The sequence below is a fragment of the Salmo salar genome, chromosome 09, assembly GCF_965601325.2.
Source record: "Salmo salar chromosome 09, fSalSal1, whole genome shotgun sequence".
In the NCBI taxonomy this organism is placed as follows: Eukaryota; Metazoa; Chordata; class Actinopteri; order Salmoniformes; family Salmonidae; genus Salmo; species Salmo salar.
The window spans coordinates 127,924,443-127,939,827 of record NC_138299.1 but is presented as its reverse complement, the minus strand read 5'-3'; the positions used below and the strand labels follow the sequence as shown (position 1 = coordinate 127,939,827).

The 15,385-nt window shown below is 44.5% G+C and overlaps 1 protein-coding gene across 15 annotated transcripts in view; it reads right to left on the bottom strand.

Annotated features, from left to right (window-relative positions):
- Positions 1–15,385, bottom strand: part of LOC106612584 (E3 ubiquitin-protein ligase TRIP12) — a 73,937-nt gene that overhangs the window by 16,155 nt on the left and 42,397 nt on the right. For 5 of the 15 annotated variants that reach the window (XM_082956246.1, XM_082956245.1, XM_082956247.1 and 2 more), the window contains 18 exons: positions 14,328–14,480; positions 11,352–11,435; positions 10,640–10,735; positions 10,133–10,284; positions 9,998–10,033; positions 9,655–9,750; positions 9,270–9,362; positions 6,101–6,262; positions 5,896–5,964; positions 5,606–5,771; positions 5,266–5,383; positions 4,945–5,101; positions 4,574–4,727; positions 3,984–4,212; positions 3,730–3,848; positions 3,196–3,400; positions 2,978–3,078; positions 81–255 (listed from right to left, as the gene is read on the bottom strand). In XM_082956246.1, coding sequence (XP_082812372.1) covers positions 81–255; positions 2,978–3,078; positions 3,196–3,400; positions 3,730–3,848; positions 3,984–4,212; positions 4,574–4,727; positions 4,945–5,101; positions 5,266–5,383; positions 5,606–5,771; positions 5,896–5,964; positions 6,101–6,262; positions 9,270–9,362; positions 9,655–9,750; positions 9,998–10,033; positions 10,133–10,284; positions 10,640–10,735; positions 11,352–11,435; positions 14,328–14,480 — 2,365 coding nt within the window. The remainder of the gene's footprint in view (positions 1–80; positions 256–2,977; positions 3,079–3,195; positions 3,401–3,729; positions 3,849–3,983; positions 4,213–4,573; positions 4,728–4,944; positions 5,102–5,265; positions 5,384–5,605; positions 5,772–5,895; positions 5,965–6,100; positions 6,263–9,269; positions 9,363–9,654; positions 9,751–9,997; positions 10,034–10,132; positions 10,285–10,639; positions 10,736–11,351; positions 11,436–14,327; positions 14,481–15,385) is intronic. The other 10 variants (XM_045724455.2, XM_045724456.2, XM_045724462.2 and 7 more) reach the window with 4 other exon arrangements.

The window sequence follows — 15,385 nt, the reverse complement described above, 5'->3', positions numbered from 1 at the left end:
ACTTTATCATCAGTACTACCAACACTGCTAGAAAAACAACAATGTTGTCATCACCACCACCACATTAGTCTTTGACGTACCTGTTGTTGGAGACTGAGTCCTTGGGAGGGGCGCGTGCCAGGCCGCTCACCCCGGCCGTGCGAGAGGGCTCAGAGTTGGTGCTGTTGGTCTGGGCACCCAGCTTGCCCCAGGTCTTGGGGTTCAGACTGGCCAAGAAGGAGGATTTGGGGGACTGAGTAGTGGTAGGACTCTTGGCTGTAGAAACAGAAACGGTTAGTCACAGGATGAAACGTTCAGCGTTTCCCAAACTCGGTCCTGGGGACCCCAAAGGGGTGAACGTTTTGGTATTTGCCCTAGCACTAGACAGCTGATTGAAATAATCAAAAGCTTGATGATTAGTTGATTATATGAATCAGCTGTGTAGTGCTAGGGCAAAAAACAAAACTTGCACCCCTTGGTTTGGGAAAGTTTGGGAAACACTGCTACAGTAGTTTGAAATAGACACCAGAGTCTAGTCATGAGGCATTTATTTATTTTAGGTCAAGAAAATCACACGGTGTCAGTTTGCATTCTGCATAAATGTCTGTCACGACCGATATACCAGGAGTCCAGGCACAAAGAGGCATGGAGACCAACGATGCCATATGTCGAGTTGCTCTTGCACTTAGTAATGAACAGGCAAGCCAGAGTAGTGGCTGGCTGCAGATAACATACAGTGTTGAATTTTGTTGATTTGAACGAACGCAAAACAATGTCATAGTAAAAAACCCACACGTTTATATTACTGAACAAAAACATAAAACGCAAAGTGCAAGTATTTCACCAAGTTACAGTTCATAAGGAAATTAGTCTACTGAAATAAATGCATTAGGCCATAATCTATGAATTTCACATGCTGGGCAAGGGTGCAGCAATGGGTGGGCTTAGGAGGGCATAGGGCCACACACTGGGGAGCCAGGGACAGCCAATCAGAATGAGTTTCTCCCCACAAAAGGGCTTTATTACAGACAGAAATACTCCTCAGCACCCCCCCCCCCCACCACCTGGATGTGTAGATCCTGGGTAGCTGTGATTCCACGTGGTCTGCGGTTGTGAGGCTGGTTGGATGTACTGCCACATTCTCTAAAACGATGTTGGAGGTGGCTTACGGTAGAGAATGAACACTAAATTCAGCTCTGGTGGACATTCCTGTAGTCAGCATGCTAATTGCACACCCCCTCAAAACATTGGTGGTATTGTCCGACGGACCGGGGCGGCAGCGTAGCCTAGTGGTTAGAGCGTTGGACTAGTAACCAAAAGGTTGCAAGTTCAAATCCCCGAGCTAACAAGGTACAAATCTGTCGTTCTGCCCCTGAACAAGGCAGTTAACCCACTGTTCCTAGGCCGTCATTGAAAATAAGAATTTGTTCTTAACCGACTTGCCTAGTTTAAATAAAGGTAAAATATATATATTTTTAATTGTGTTGCGACAACTGCACATTTTAGAGTGGCCTTTTATTGTCCTCAGCACAGGTCCACCTGTGTAATGATCATGCTGTTTAATCAGCTTCTTGATATGCCACACTTGTCAGGTGGATGAATTATCTTGGCAAAGGAGAAATGTTCACTAACAGGGATGTAAACAAATTTGTGCTCAATTTGAGAGAAATAAGCTTTTATTTATTTCTGGGATCTTTTATTTCAGCTCATGAAACACGGGACCAACACTTTACATGTTGCGTTTATATTTTGGTTCAGTACACACATATTACACAAAAAAGTGTGTGGACATCCCTTAAAATTAGTGGATTTGTCCATTTCAGCCATACCCGTTGCTAACAGGTGTATAAAATCGAGCACACAGCCATGCAATCTACATAGACAAGCATTGACAGTAGAATGGCCTTACTGAAGAGCTCAGAGACTTTCAACGTGGCACCGTCATAGGATGCCAACTTCTCAACAAGTCAATTCGTCAAACTTCTGCCCTGCTAGAGCTGCCCCAGTCAAGTGTAAGTGCTATTATTGTAAAGTGTAAATGTCTAAGAGTAACAACGGCTTAGCCGCGAAGTGGTAAGCCACACAAACTCACAAAACGGACCGTCGAGTGCTGAAGCGCGTAAAAATAGTCTGTCCTCGGTGGCAAACTGCCTTTGGAAGCAACGTCAGCACAAGAAGTGTTCGTCGGGAGCTTCATGAAATGGGTTTCCATGGCCGAGCAGCCGCACAACAGCCTAAGATCACCATGCCCTATGCCAACCGTCGGCTGGAGTGGCGTAAAGCTCGCCACCATTGGAGCAGTGGAAATGCGTTCTCTGGAGTGACGAATCACACTTCACCATCTGGCAGTCCGACGGACCAATATCTGGGTTTGGCGGATGCAAGGAGATGCAACGCTACCTGCCCCAATGCCTAGTGCCAACTGTAAAGTTTGGTGGAGGAGTAATGGTCTGGGGCTGTTATTCCTGGTACAGGCTAGGCCCCTTAGTTCCAGTAAAGGGAGATCTTAACACTAAAGCATACAATGACATTCTAGACGATTCTGCGCTTTCAACTTTGTGGAAGGCCCTTTCCTGTCTCAGCATGACAATGCCCCCGTGCACAAAACGAGGTCCATACTTGACTGGCCTGCACAGAGCCCCGACCTCAACCCCATCAAACACCTTTGGGATGAATTGGAACGCCGAATGTGAGCCAGGGCCTAACCGACCAACATCAGTGCCCGGCCTCACCAATGCTCGTGGCTGAATGGATGTTCCAACATCTAGCGGGAAGCCTTCCCAAAAGAGTGGAGGCTGTTATAGCAGCAAAGGGGGGACCAACTCCACATGAATGCCCATGATTTTAGAATGAGGTGTTCAGGTGTCCACATACTTTTGGTCAAGGAATTTTACCTTTAGTGCTACAAATGTATCAGTGACATTTAGCTTTAGTGTCACCTGTGAGATCCATTTGCATCCAGTCTTAGAGATTGTAGGAGAGTTCCAATAACAATTACCCTGATTGTCTACTTTGTCGTCGTCCCTGGGAGGAGAGTACTTGGGCCTTCTGGGCCCTCTCTTAGGCAGACGTTTTCTCTTCAGCACATCACTTAATCGCCTAGGAGAGAAGGACAGATTAATGTTGTTCTATGGAGGAGTGTGAGAGTGTACTTCTGTGTGGTATATCTGACCTATCATACGTGCACATTCACATGTATTTAGTACTCGTTCTCACCCCTGTGGACTGAGGTCTAGTGAGTCGTCCATGCTGTGCTGGAAGCTAGGCGAGCCCAGGTCTGGGGTGGCGTTGGAGGCCGCCGTAGTGGTCGCAGTGCTGATGGTGGTGGTACACAAGCTAGCTGTGCCGCTGGTACACGCCTTTGGGGGACTGGTGAGGAAGGCCTCTGACTCAGCCAGGTTCTTCACCTGGTGCATCACACCTGGAGAGGGGAGATGGAATACATTGAAATTCCTCTTTTCACGATTCTCTGATATTGAAGAGGATGGTGTAAGAAATTGTGATTCAATAAATCATGGAAAATCTATGACATTTAGCTGGATAAACAGCTTTCTATGGTCCATGACAAAGTACATTGCGGTGTGACATTAATTTTCTGACTTTGCTAAAATTCATTGAAGCTCAAATAGCAGTGGAGGATCCATCATAACAGGTCCTCTCCTGGTGCTAGAAAAGAGCTGCGTTTCAGCGGTGTTTTGGATCATTACAGGTCAGCTCCTCTGGGGAGGAGACGTAGACAGGATCCATTACCTTCTCTTCTGAAGAAGACACTGAATACGTCGGGCAGCTTCTGCATGAGGATCTCAGCCATCTGCAGAGAGCCAACTACAATCTTCAGGTCTTGGCTGGACAGCATGGAGGCAATGTGACTGGGAGAAGGAAACAGACAAATGCTGAGGTTCAGGTGTAGTGTAAAGACACATGCTGTACTGGCTATTGCTTTGTGTCCATGGAGACAGACATCTTGACTCAAGAGCACCCCAAGGTTGTGGGCAAAAGTTCACCTGGACACAGCGTGGTTCCTCAGCACGTCCTTGAGGAGCTCGGCATCGGCGAAGAAGATGATCCTGAGGATGGCTCGGAGGCACTTATGTCTGACGGCTGGGCCGGCCGACGAGCTGTACACCTCGTACAGCACCCCGAACAGGGTCTTGATGAAGCACTTGGCCAGCTCAGGGTCCTCCTTCATCAGCTGGGCCCGTGCATCCTCCCGCCTCACCTCCTGGTGACCCCCTGGGGGACAGAAAGGGGAAAACTCATGTAAGATTTGATAGTTCTTTTGACTCAAAAGGAGAAATTGGATTCCATCAGCTAGCGCAGGAAAAAAAACTAAGTAGCTTGTTCAATTTCACAAAAGTTTACAAAGAGACGCTTCAAGAGCTGCCTCTCTTGAGCATTTCTCCATTGGGAAAGAGGTCATCTTTCCTCAATGGGACTACTTTGTTCAAAGGACCAATAACTTGGGGCTGGGACCAAGCTATAAATTTAGGTGAATAGAGCTAGTCTCAGAACCAATCAGGGCATTATACTACATACAACTGACACCAGTTTGGGGATAATCTATCACTGGAAGTAATGGTGGTGTGTCTCTCACCAGTAGTGGGGTTGGCTAAGGGGTTGGGTTTCCTCTGGATACCCCGTGCTGTGCCAGTGTCCTCGTTGATCTGCTGCATAGAGTTGAAGTCGATTGTGTAGACGCGGCCCAGGGTGGACAGGCTGATCTCGTCCTCTCCGTTCTGGTGGGCCGTCTGGAGAGGAAGAGAGAACCAGACACCCCCAGACGTTAGTGTAACACTGGGCTGCACAGGGGATTCACACAGCTCACAACATACAAAGAAGGTCTACTTTGTTGTAGTATAGGTAGGGCCAAGAGTTTTCCCAGACAACCTGAAGAGGAAAAACTCGGGGCCCCAAGTCTGGATGAAAAGAAAGTCCCTATAATGGAGCAGCATGTCTGTTCTTTACCTCAATGATGCGACTGTCGATGCGGTTGTAGGGGTGCCACAGGCCCCGGTCGTCCCTCCACTGCCAGATGGCACCCTCTGTGGCCTGGGCACTGCCCTTCTTCAGCATGAGGTCCACAGCAAAGATGCCCTCTCTAGGAAGGCAGGGCATTAGCTCGCTGGTGGTGGGGACAACAAAAAGACAGTTAGCAAAGTGCAATAGTGAACTTCGCAAACAAGGCATGTGGTAAGTGCATGGAGGCCGCCATCTTTATGTACGTCCACCATTGGGACAGAAAAGGTTGTTGTAACGTTGAAAGCAGCAGCAGAGGGGATTCCTTACCAGATGAGTGAGGTAAGTTCATAGAGCTCCTGTGGGCTCCGGGGCACCAGGTCAATCTGCTCCTGGCAGCTACCGTTGGCCGCGCCGCACAGAAGGAAGCGCAGAGTCTCTGCAATATCTGAACAAAGACAACATCCTTAGTTCACTCTTTCCACAGGAAACTGGCTTAGACACAGTCAGTTACTTTAGCCTTGGAGGCATTTAGACTGCCATTATATATTTCACTTCCCCAAGATTTTGTAAACTGCATTGTTAGGCTTTATTCAAGTGAAAAGTGTAAATACGCACCGATAGAAAGCGCGTGTGTGTGTGTGTGTCGGTCGGTCTGTGAGCCACTCACTCTGCTTCATGAGCTGCACGGCCAGACAGGGGCAGTTGGAGCACATGAGGGAGAACATGCGCACCACCATGATGAACATGCCCGAGCTGAGCACAGGCGGGGTGACCACCAGCAGCTGCTGGATGTTGGTCAGCAGATCCCGCGAGGCCACCTGCTGCAGAAGGTTCTGTGGACAATGGCCATACAGAGGTCAAGGGTCAGTCATAGTGATGACGTCATCATGGGTCTGCTCGGGAGGGTGAGAGATGTTAGAGCCATAGAAATGTGTCGAGTAGAACCGTCTCACTCACCTCCTCGTGTTGAAAGTTATCCACCAGTCTGGCAAAACAGAGACAAGTGCTTTCGACAGATTTCTTATCCTGTACGGGGGGGGGGGGGGGGGGGGGGGGGGAATAACCACATTAGACAATTGACGCGTCTTCACAGGTAACATGCCACAGACAACACCAACCTCACCTGCAACATAGAGCATGTAAAAGGTGAACGTGTGTGTACCTGGTGTGTGAGTCTCTGGGTCAGCAGTGGCAGAGAGTCAGAGACAAAGTGGAACTCGTCAGGGGTGATGCTCTGGCAGCAGTTGGCGGCAATGGCCAGGGCGTTCCTCTGGGCGTTGATGCTAAAGAACTCCAGGTACAGCAGACAGTCAGCGAGGCCACCCTGCATGACACAGGAAATACCCCACAGTTATACACAAGGATAGGGATAGATGGCACATATGGGGACAGATTTAGATCTTTCAAAAATAAATTGAAACGGAGGGGTCCCATAAAATGTGTGAATACAAAAATGGCTTCCATTCTACTCCGTTTCATTTCTTAAAGCGATATTCCTATTCTGCACAACTATCATTCAGACACAAAGTTGGCCGTCAACACTGAGGGATCTCTGACCAAATTGTTGAATTCAAAATGGCTTCCGTTCATCTTTCCATCCCTGTACATAACATTTAAATTACTACACAACAGGGTTTCTGTTAAGTTAAGATCTGGCACCGGACAATGTGACGATTTTAATTAAACATCCATTTGAGAATTTACTAGACCTATATGCATTGGGTGCATAACCCATCAGGGCTACCCCTCCACACTGCTCAGAATGACAGAAATCTCATTTACATTATGGTAATGCATATTAACAGAACATGCAACTCATGTAATGAAGCAGCCACTACAACGTTTCCAAACACAATTCTAAAAAGCACCCCTGATAGCAGTTCCATATGGGACAGAGGAAAATCTGTTAGAAACTTAGAGGGGGAATCTAAAGATGGAGCAAAGGGGAAATCAACTCCATATTAATGCCATGATTTTGGAATGAGATGGTCGACGAGCAGGTGTCCACATACGCGGTCTTGTAGTTTACGTCGCCATACATTCCTGTTAATGCACGCCATTGAAGACCGAAACGTCAATCTTTTAACCTTGTCTAAAAAAAAAAAAAAAAAAATTGTTTTATTTATTTTTATGGTGAGCAAGCATTGTGCCTTTTCCTGTCCAATGATGTCGAGACATTTTTAGGTTGCACCTCTGCTTACGTTGGTTGAGCACATTCTACTTCTTTCCAAATGCATGTATTAGTCATTTACCATTCTCATTCTCCTCACAGCAAGCTATTTGAAAAATCTTTCCAACAATCTCCCCTTCAATAATCACCAATCCCCTGTGTGAAAGAACAATGGAAGTTATAGGCCTACTGCTGCATTGGCCTTTAGGCTATGAGTTCTTTAGCTGTCGACGGATCACGTGGTAGCCAAAGTGTTCATAAGGTAGAGCCTGGTGATCTCGCATTAGTTGACTTAATGATTCATTCAGATTTTTATGAGTAACCACGTGACAATGATTGAGAAACAAACATTTTTTCTTTACATGACTGTTCCACAAAAATGCACATATGAACATAACTGGCATGCAGAACGGTAGGATACAAACTCCCCAAACTTGAAACTCACACACCGCCTATAAAGTCTATAGAAAATAATTGCCTCCACGGTCAGATTTTGCCTATAGGCTACTTTGAAGCCAGGTAAGACATGTCTCATGAACTAAAACATACAGGTTTCAAAAATGTTCAAAATGGGTGTCTGCTGTCTCTGGGAAAAGTACAGCAGCAGAGTTTGTAAGTGGTCAGCCTGGGGACAGTGAGACTGAGATGCGCGTACACGAGACTTCTACATTTTTTTCTTTCAGCCTTTGAATGAATACAACGTTGCCCGGTTGGAATATTATCGCTATTTACGAGAAAAATAGCATAAAAATTGATTTTAAACAGCGTTTGACATGCTTCGAAGTACGGTAATGGAATATTTCGAAAATTTTTGTCACGAAATGCGCTCGCACGTTACCCTTCGGATAGTGACCTGAACGCACGAACAAAACTGAGGTATTTGGATATAACTATGGATTATTTGGAACCAAAACAACATTTGTTGTTGAAGTAGAAGTCCTGTGAGTGCATTCTGATGAAGAACAGCAAAGGTAATCACATTTTTCTAGTAGTAATTCTGAGTATAGTGAGCCCCAAACTTGGTGGGTGTCAAATTAGCTAGCCTGTGATGGCCGAGCTATGTACTCAGAATATTGCAAAATGTGCTTTTGCCGAAAAGCTATTTTAAAATCTGACATAGCGTTTGCATAAAGGAGTTCGGTATCTATAATTCTTAAAATAATTATGTATTTTGTCAACGTTTATCATGAGTAATTTAGTAAATTCACCGGAAGTTTGCGGTGGGTATGCTAGTTCTGAACATCACATGCTAATGTAAAAAGCTGTTTTTTGATATAAATATGAACTTGATTGAACAAAACATGCATGTATTGTATAACATAATGTCCTAGGAGTGTTATCTGATGAAGAAATTGAAAATACTTTTTTTGCTCTAAACCTTATAAAAGCAGTCACATATTGAGACCTGCATGCAATAAATCAATTGTGTTGGTAAGAAAAATAATATAAGTACTTTCTTACAAAACAATTTAAATCACAACAATAAAACAAAGAGCTCTTTCACAACAACTGCTCTCCCCCGTCATAAGACTATTCATAATCACAATAAAAATTTTACCTAACACCATGTAAATGTAGACATGAGTTACAATTCTCCCTTGTGAATGACAGCTGTAATAACAGTACTCTCCTGACATAATCTAATGTTTTGCTTTCGCTATAAAGCCTTTTTGAAATCAGACGTGATTGGATTAACGAGAGTCTTATCTTTCAAATGGTGTAAAATAGTCATATGTTTGAGAAATTGAAGTTACAGCATTTTTTAAGTATTTGTATTTCGCGCCACGCGATTCCACTGGCTGTTGACTAGGGTGCGACGCAAACGTCCCACCTAGCACAGAGGTTAACCTAGCGTGACAGTCAACTGTATGTCAATCAATTAATAAAAAGCATTCTTTTTCAATGGGATTTTTTTACTCCCGGTCTTTTTGGCCAGCAACAGTTTTATTTATTGACTATTTTTAATTTGTCGTTTTTAAAAGCCGTCTATTTCCGGCTAACCTGCTGCGCAGCTATCATACAGCCACCACTGTTAACACTTATTTTAAGGTGAGCCCATGAGACCTGGGTAGGGAGCAGAGATGATGTGAGAGAGTGAGAGAGTGAGAGAGAGAGAGAGAGAGAGCTGAGCCACAGGTGGGAGAGAGGGAGAAACACTTACAGCCTGCAGGATGGCTTTGCTGTGACGCCTTGACAACATCTCCAAGGCTGTCAGGGCCTGCTCCGCCACATCAATGAATTGGATCACCTGAAGCTGCAGGCAAAGAGAGAGAGAGAGAGAGCGAGAGAGATGCATTAGCATATCCACCACCGGTTTATGACCGCATATGAATGAAGAGGGAACAAGAACATGAGAGAATGACAGAAATGGAAGACAAGAGAAGAACAACGTGTGGGTTAGAAATACTTGGGGTGCATTCAGTAGGCATGAATTGGTGGAACATGTTTTCAAAGGACTAGGTAGTACTTAAAATTTAAGGAGAACGTTTCCGTTTCAAAGCGTGTGTTTAGTGCCTTCTGAACCTGAGCAGAGGGGGTCATCCTACCTTTTCCAGGAAGACGGGGATGGCGTCCACGACCACAGCAGAGGACCGAGGCAGCGCCTCCATCATGTAAGTGAGAGCACGGGAGGCGTGGTTCATCTGAGCAGAGTCACGGGGTAAGATACAGTTGTCACAAGCATAACCACAAATCAATCATGTTGGCTGGAACCATACAGTTAACACTGCTCAGGTATGGTTTTAGGCAACCAAATGTAACTAGGAGACAGAGTGCAGTGTTGCACATTCTTTGCGAAACATTTCAGCACCTGCAATGTAGGCCTAATGTCATGGTGAAAATCAATTATCACTCCCCCCCCCCCCAAAGATAGAAGCTCAGGATACTCACAATGTCAAAATTATGCTCCATCTGCAACAACGTGATCTGTGAGGAAGAGAAGAGGGGAATAACAGACTTAGCAAATCAAGACCGTGTAAAATGACTGAAAACAAAAAAAGGTGGACAAAGCATTGAGTGACTCACCAGCGCGGGCACCACGCTCTTCACAGGGAAGCCTCCTAGCGTCTCCTCGTTGCCCATCACCAGTAGCTGGCACATCTCGATGGCGGCCTGGAGCTGCTGGGACTCGTCACCGGTGGCCTGCAGGCCCTGCAGCAGCTGCTGAGCCTTGGAGCCTGGGAGAAGAGGGATAAAGCAGGTCAGAGTAGAGACTAAACAGCAGGGTCAGTATTCACAAGAGTGCTGATATAGGATCAGTTTAGCCTTTAAAATCAAACTGAATAAGATTATATGGCGAGGGGATCAGACCCTAGATCAGCACTCCTCCTCTGAGAAATGTTTTTAATATGGGCCCTGCCAGGAGTGCAGTAAGCATACACTTGGATTACAGTTGAGTCAATAGCGGGTTAGAAGAATAAAGACAGACATAAGTGAACTCAACACCTCCCCTGAGAGAGAATATAAACATCTTGATCACAGATGTTAAGTGGTAATAAAATGGATTCTGGACACGGAAAGTGTAGTACTTACTGGCTCCACTGCCTATGGTTCTGTGAAACAGCTGGGACATACGGGGTCCCAGGGGCCCAAAGAGGTGTGGGGGTAGACCCCTGGCCTCCAACAGGGCTGTGGGGAGAAAACAGCCAGGTTAGACAACAACCAAAGACCCAGCAACACCAACAGGGGCTGACAGGGAACTTCGACAGGAACATTGGCACCTGTATCAATTTGTGTGTATATATATTTGTTTACTTTCACCCCTTTTTCTCCCAAATTTCATGGTATCCAATTGGTAGTTACAGTCTTGTGTCGCATCACTGCAACTCCCATACGGACTCGGGAGAGGCGAAGGTCGAGAGCCATGCGTCCTCCGAAACACGACCCAACCAAGCCGCACTACTTCCTGACACAATGCCTGCTTAAACCGGAAATCAGCCACACCAATGTGACAGAGGAAACAACGTAAACCTGGTGACCGTGTCAGCCCGGCCGCCACAGGAGTCGCTAGAGCGCGATGGGACAAGGACATCCCTGCCGGCCAAACCCTCCCCTAACCCGGACGACGCTGGGCCAATTGTGAGCCGCCCATTGGTCTCCCGGTCGCTGCCAGCTGCGACAGAGCCTGGACTTGAACCAGGATCTCTAGTGGCACAGCTAGCAACTGCGATGCAGTACCTTAGAACACCGCACCGCTCAGGAGGCCCCTGGAACCTGTATCTAAGGAAAACTGTGATCGTCATACCTTGGAGTCTGCCCATTTCAGAGTCATCGGACTCACTCTCACCGGATGTGGTCATCCCTACAGCGCCGGCCACTGAACTAGAAGCTGGAGAGAGAAAATAACTGTTACATCACCATTTTCATTATCAGAATAACAACCGATTTCTCTCATAAGGTAGGCCAGGTCAGTACAGGTGCAACAAAGCTGGGACCGAGAGACTGAAAAACAGCTTCTATATCAAGGCCATCAGAGTGTTAAACAGCCATCACTAACACAGAGAGGCTGCTGCCCACAGACTTGAAATCACTGGCCACTTTAACCTCTTGGGGCTAGGTGGGACGCTAGCGTGCCACCTGTGGTGCACTCCATCAACAGCAGGTGCATTTCAAGAGCGGCAAATTTGAATCCAAATAAATGTCAAAATTCAAATTTTTCAAAAATACAACTATGTTACACCATTTGAAAGATAAACATCTCCTTAATCTAACCACGTTTTACGATTTCAAAAAGGTTTTACGGCGAAAGCATAAATTTAGAGTATGTTAGGACAGTACATTTACAAGAGTTGTGTGTAATGTTTTGTCAAGTCAAAGACAGGGTCACCAAAACCATAAAACCAGCTAAAATGATACACTAACCTTTTACAATCTCCATCAGATGACACTCCTAGGACATTATGTTAGACAATGCATGCATTTTTAGTTCTATCAAGTTCATATTTATATACAAAAACAGCGTTTTACTATGGCATTGATGTTGAGGAAATCGTTTCCCTCCAATAACCGGCAGTCAAGTCAGCGTCAGAAATTAAATAATTAAAATTAGAAAACATTGTTAAAATATTATATTGTCATTTAAAGAATTATAGATTTACATCTTTTGAACGCAATCAACTTGCCAGATTTAAAAATAACCTTACTGGGAAATCACACTTTGCAATAATCTGAGCACTGTGCCCAGAAAAATACGCGTTGCGATACAGACTAGACGTCATGTTGGGGAGATCTAAAATCGAAAATACTATGTAAATAATCCATTACCTTTGATTCTCTTCATCAGATGTCACTTCCAGGTATCACAGGTCCATAACGAATGTAGTTTTGTTCAAAAAAGCTCATCATTTATGTCCAAAAATCTCCGTCTCGTTAGCACATGATGTAAGCCAGCCGGACTTCTCGTCATGAACGAGGGGAAAAAATATATTTCCGTTCGTTCAAACATGTCAAACGTTGTATAGCATAAATCATTAGGGCCTTTTTTAACCAGAACATGAATAATATTCAAGGTGGACGAATGCATAGCCTTTTATAACGTATTGGAACGAGGGTACCCAACATGAAGTAGCGCGCCAGGTGTCTAATGGGACATCACCGTTCCATGGCTCTTGTTCGGTCAGATCTCCCTCCAGAAGACTCAAAACACTTTGTAAAGGCTGGTGACATCTAGTGGAAGCAATAGGAAGTGCCAAAATATTCCTAAACCCCTGTGTCTTTCAATGGGATAGCTTTAAAGTCAATACAACACATCAGGTATCCACTTCCTGTCAGAAAATGTCTCAGGGTTTTGCCTGCCAAATGAGTTCTGTTATACTCACAGACACCATTCAAACAGTTTTGGAAACTTTAGAGTGTTTTCTATCCATATATAATAAGTATATGCATATTCTAGTTACTGGGTAGGATTAGTAACCAGATTAAATCGGGTACATTTTTTTTATCCAGACGTGCAAATGCTGCCCCCTAGACCCAACAGGTTAACAAATGGATTACTAGTCACTTAAAATAATGCCACTTTAATAATGTTTACATATCTTGCCTACGCCACTCAGTCACTGCTCATCCACACACACACACATATATATGTACATATATAGATACATACACATATATGTACATATATACATGTATATATATGTATACGTATGTATGTATACGTATGTATGTATACGTATATATACATATACACACGTATATATACATACACACGTATATATACATACATATACATACGTATACATACATACACACGTATACATACATACACACGTATACATACATACACACGTATACATACATACACACGTATACACACATATACACACACACACACACACACACACATATACACACACACACACATATGTACATATATACATGTATATATATGTATACGTATGTATGTATACGTATATATACATATACACACGTATATATACATACACACGTACATATACATACGTATACATACGTACGTATACATACGTATACATACATACACACGTATACATACATATACATACATACACACGTATACATACATACACACGTATACATACATACACACGTATACATACATACACACGTATACACACACACACACACACACATATACACACACACACACACACACACACACACACACATATACACACACACACACACACATATACACACACACACACACACATATACACACACACACACACACATATACACACACACACACACACACACATATATACACACACATATACACACACACACACACACACACATATACACACACACACACACATATATACACACACACATATACACACACACACACATATATACACACACACACACATATATACACACACATACATATATACACACACACATATATACACACACACACATATATACACACACACACACATATATACACACACACACACACACACACATATATACACACACACACACACACACACACATATACACACACACACACACACACACACACACACACACACATATATATATACACACACACACAATTATTATTCCATTCCTTTACTTAGATGTGTGTAATAGGTAGTTGTGGAATTGTTAGACTACTTGTTAGATATTGCAGCACTGTCAAAAACATAAGCACAAGCATTTCGCTACACTCGCAATCTGCTAACCATGTGTATGTGAGAAGGAAAAACTCTGTCCTAGCAGCAGTAGGTACCTGTACCTGAAGCCCCCTGCGGGGCCTCGTCATTGCGGGCGGCCGAGGAGTTGGCCCCGTCCTGGTTGTTGTCCGAGTCGGCCATCTTCTCTTGTCGGCGAGCGTCGGCTGCCCCGCGCTTGCCCAGGCCTGAGCCTCGCCGACTGCACAGACAGGGGGGGAGAAAAAGGCAGAGGGGGACAGTGAGTGACGGCGCAGCAAACTAGATCACACAGAGCCCACGGTCAAACACGAGACAGCACACAACTGACATTCCTGGTCATAAGGCACCACTGACTCACACTTGCTCTCTCACAATGTGAACATAAGTCTACTAGGGTTGCAAAGTGTCGGAAAATTTCCAATAAATTCGGGAAATTTGTCCCGGAAAGTTTCCATGGGAAGTTAAGCACGGGAATTTTGCTTAAATTCATTTTTTTTAAAAAGATAGTTAGCTTACAACAGTGAATCTTCTTTGTGGGATACACAAGGCAATTCTAGGTCTTGTGGCATATTTTGGTAAAACTAACTCTTCCATCACATGTACAGCTGATTCTCAAGATCTTGCACACTAATGAGATGCTATTGAGCCCACACTACTACACTGTCTGAGCCAAGGACTACATGCTTTCTGGTAAGTTTTGATTACAATACTGGGTGGGGTGAATATACCCTGCTCAAAAAAATAAAGGGAACACTTAAACAACACAATGTAACTCCAAGTCAATCACACTTCTGTGAAATCAAACTGTTCACTTAGGAAGCAACACTGATTGACAATAAATTTCACATGCTGTTCTGCAAATGGAATAGACAACAGGTGGAAATTATAGGCAATTAGCAAGACACCCCCAATAAAGGAGTGGTTCTGCACGTGGGGACCACAGACCACTTCTCAGTTCCTATGCTTCCTGGCTGATGTTTTGGTCACTTTTGAATGCTGGTGGTGCTTTCACTCTAGTGGTAGCATGAGACGGAGTCTACAACCCACACAAGTGGCTCAGGTAGTGCAGCTCATCCAGGATGGCACATCAATGCGAGCTGTGGCAAGAAGGTTTGCTGTGTCTGTCAGCATAGTG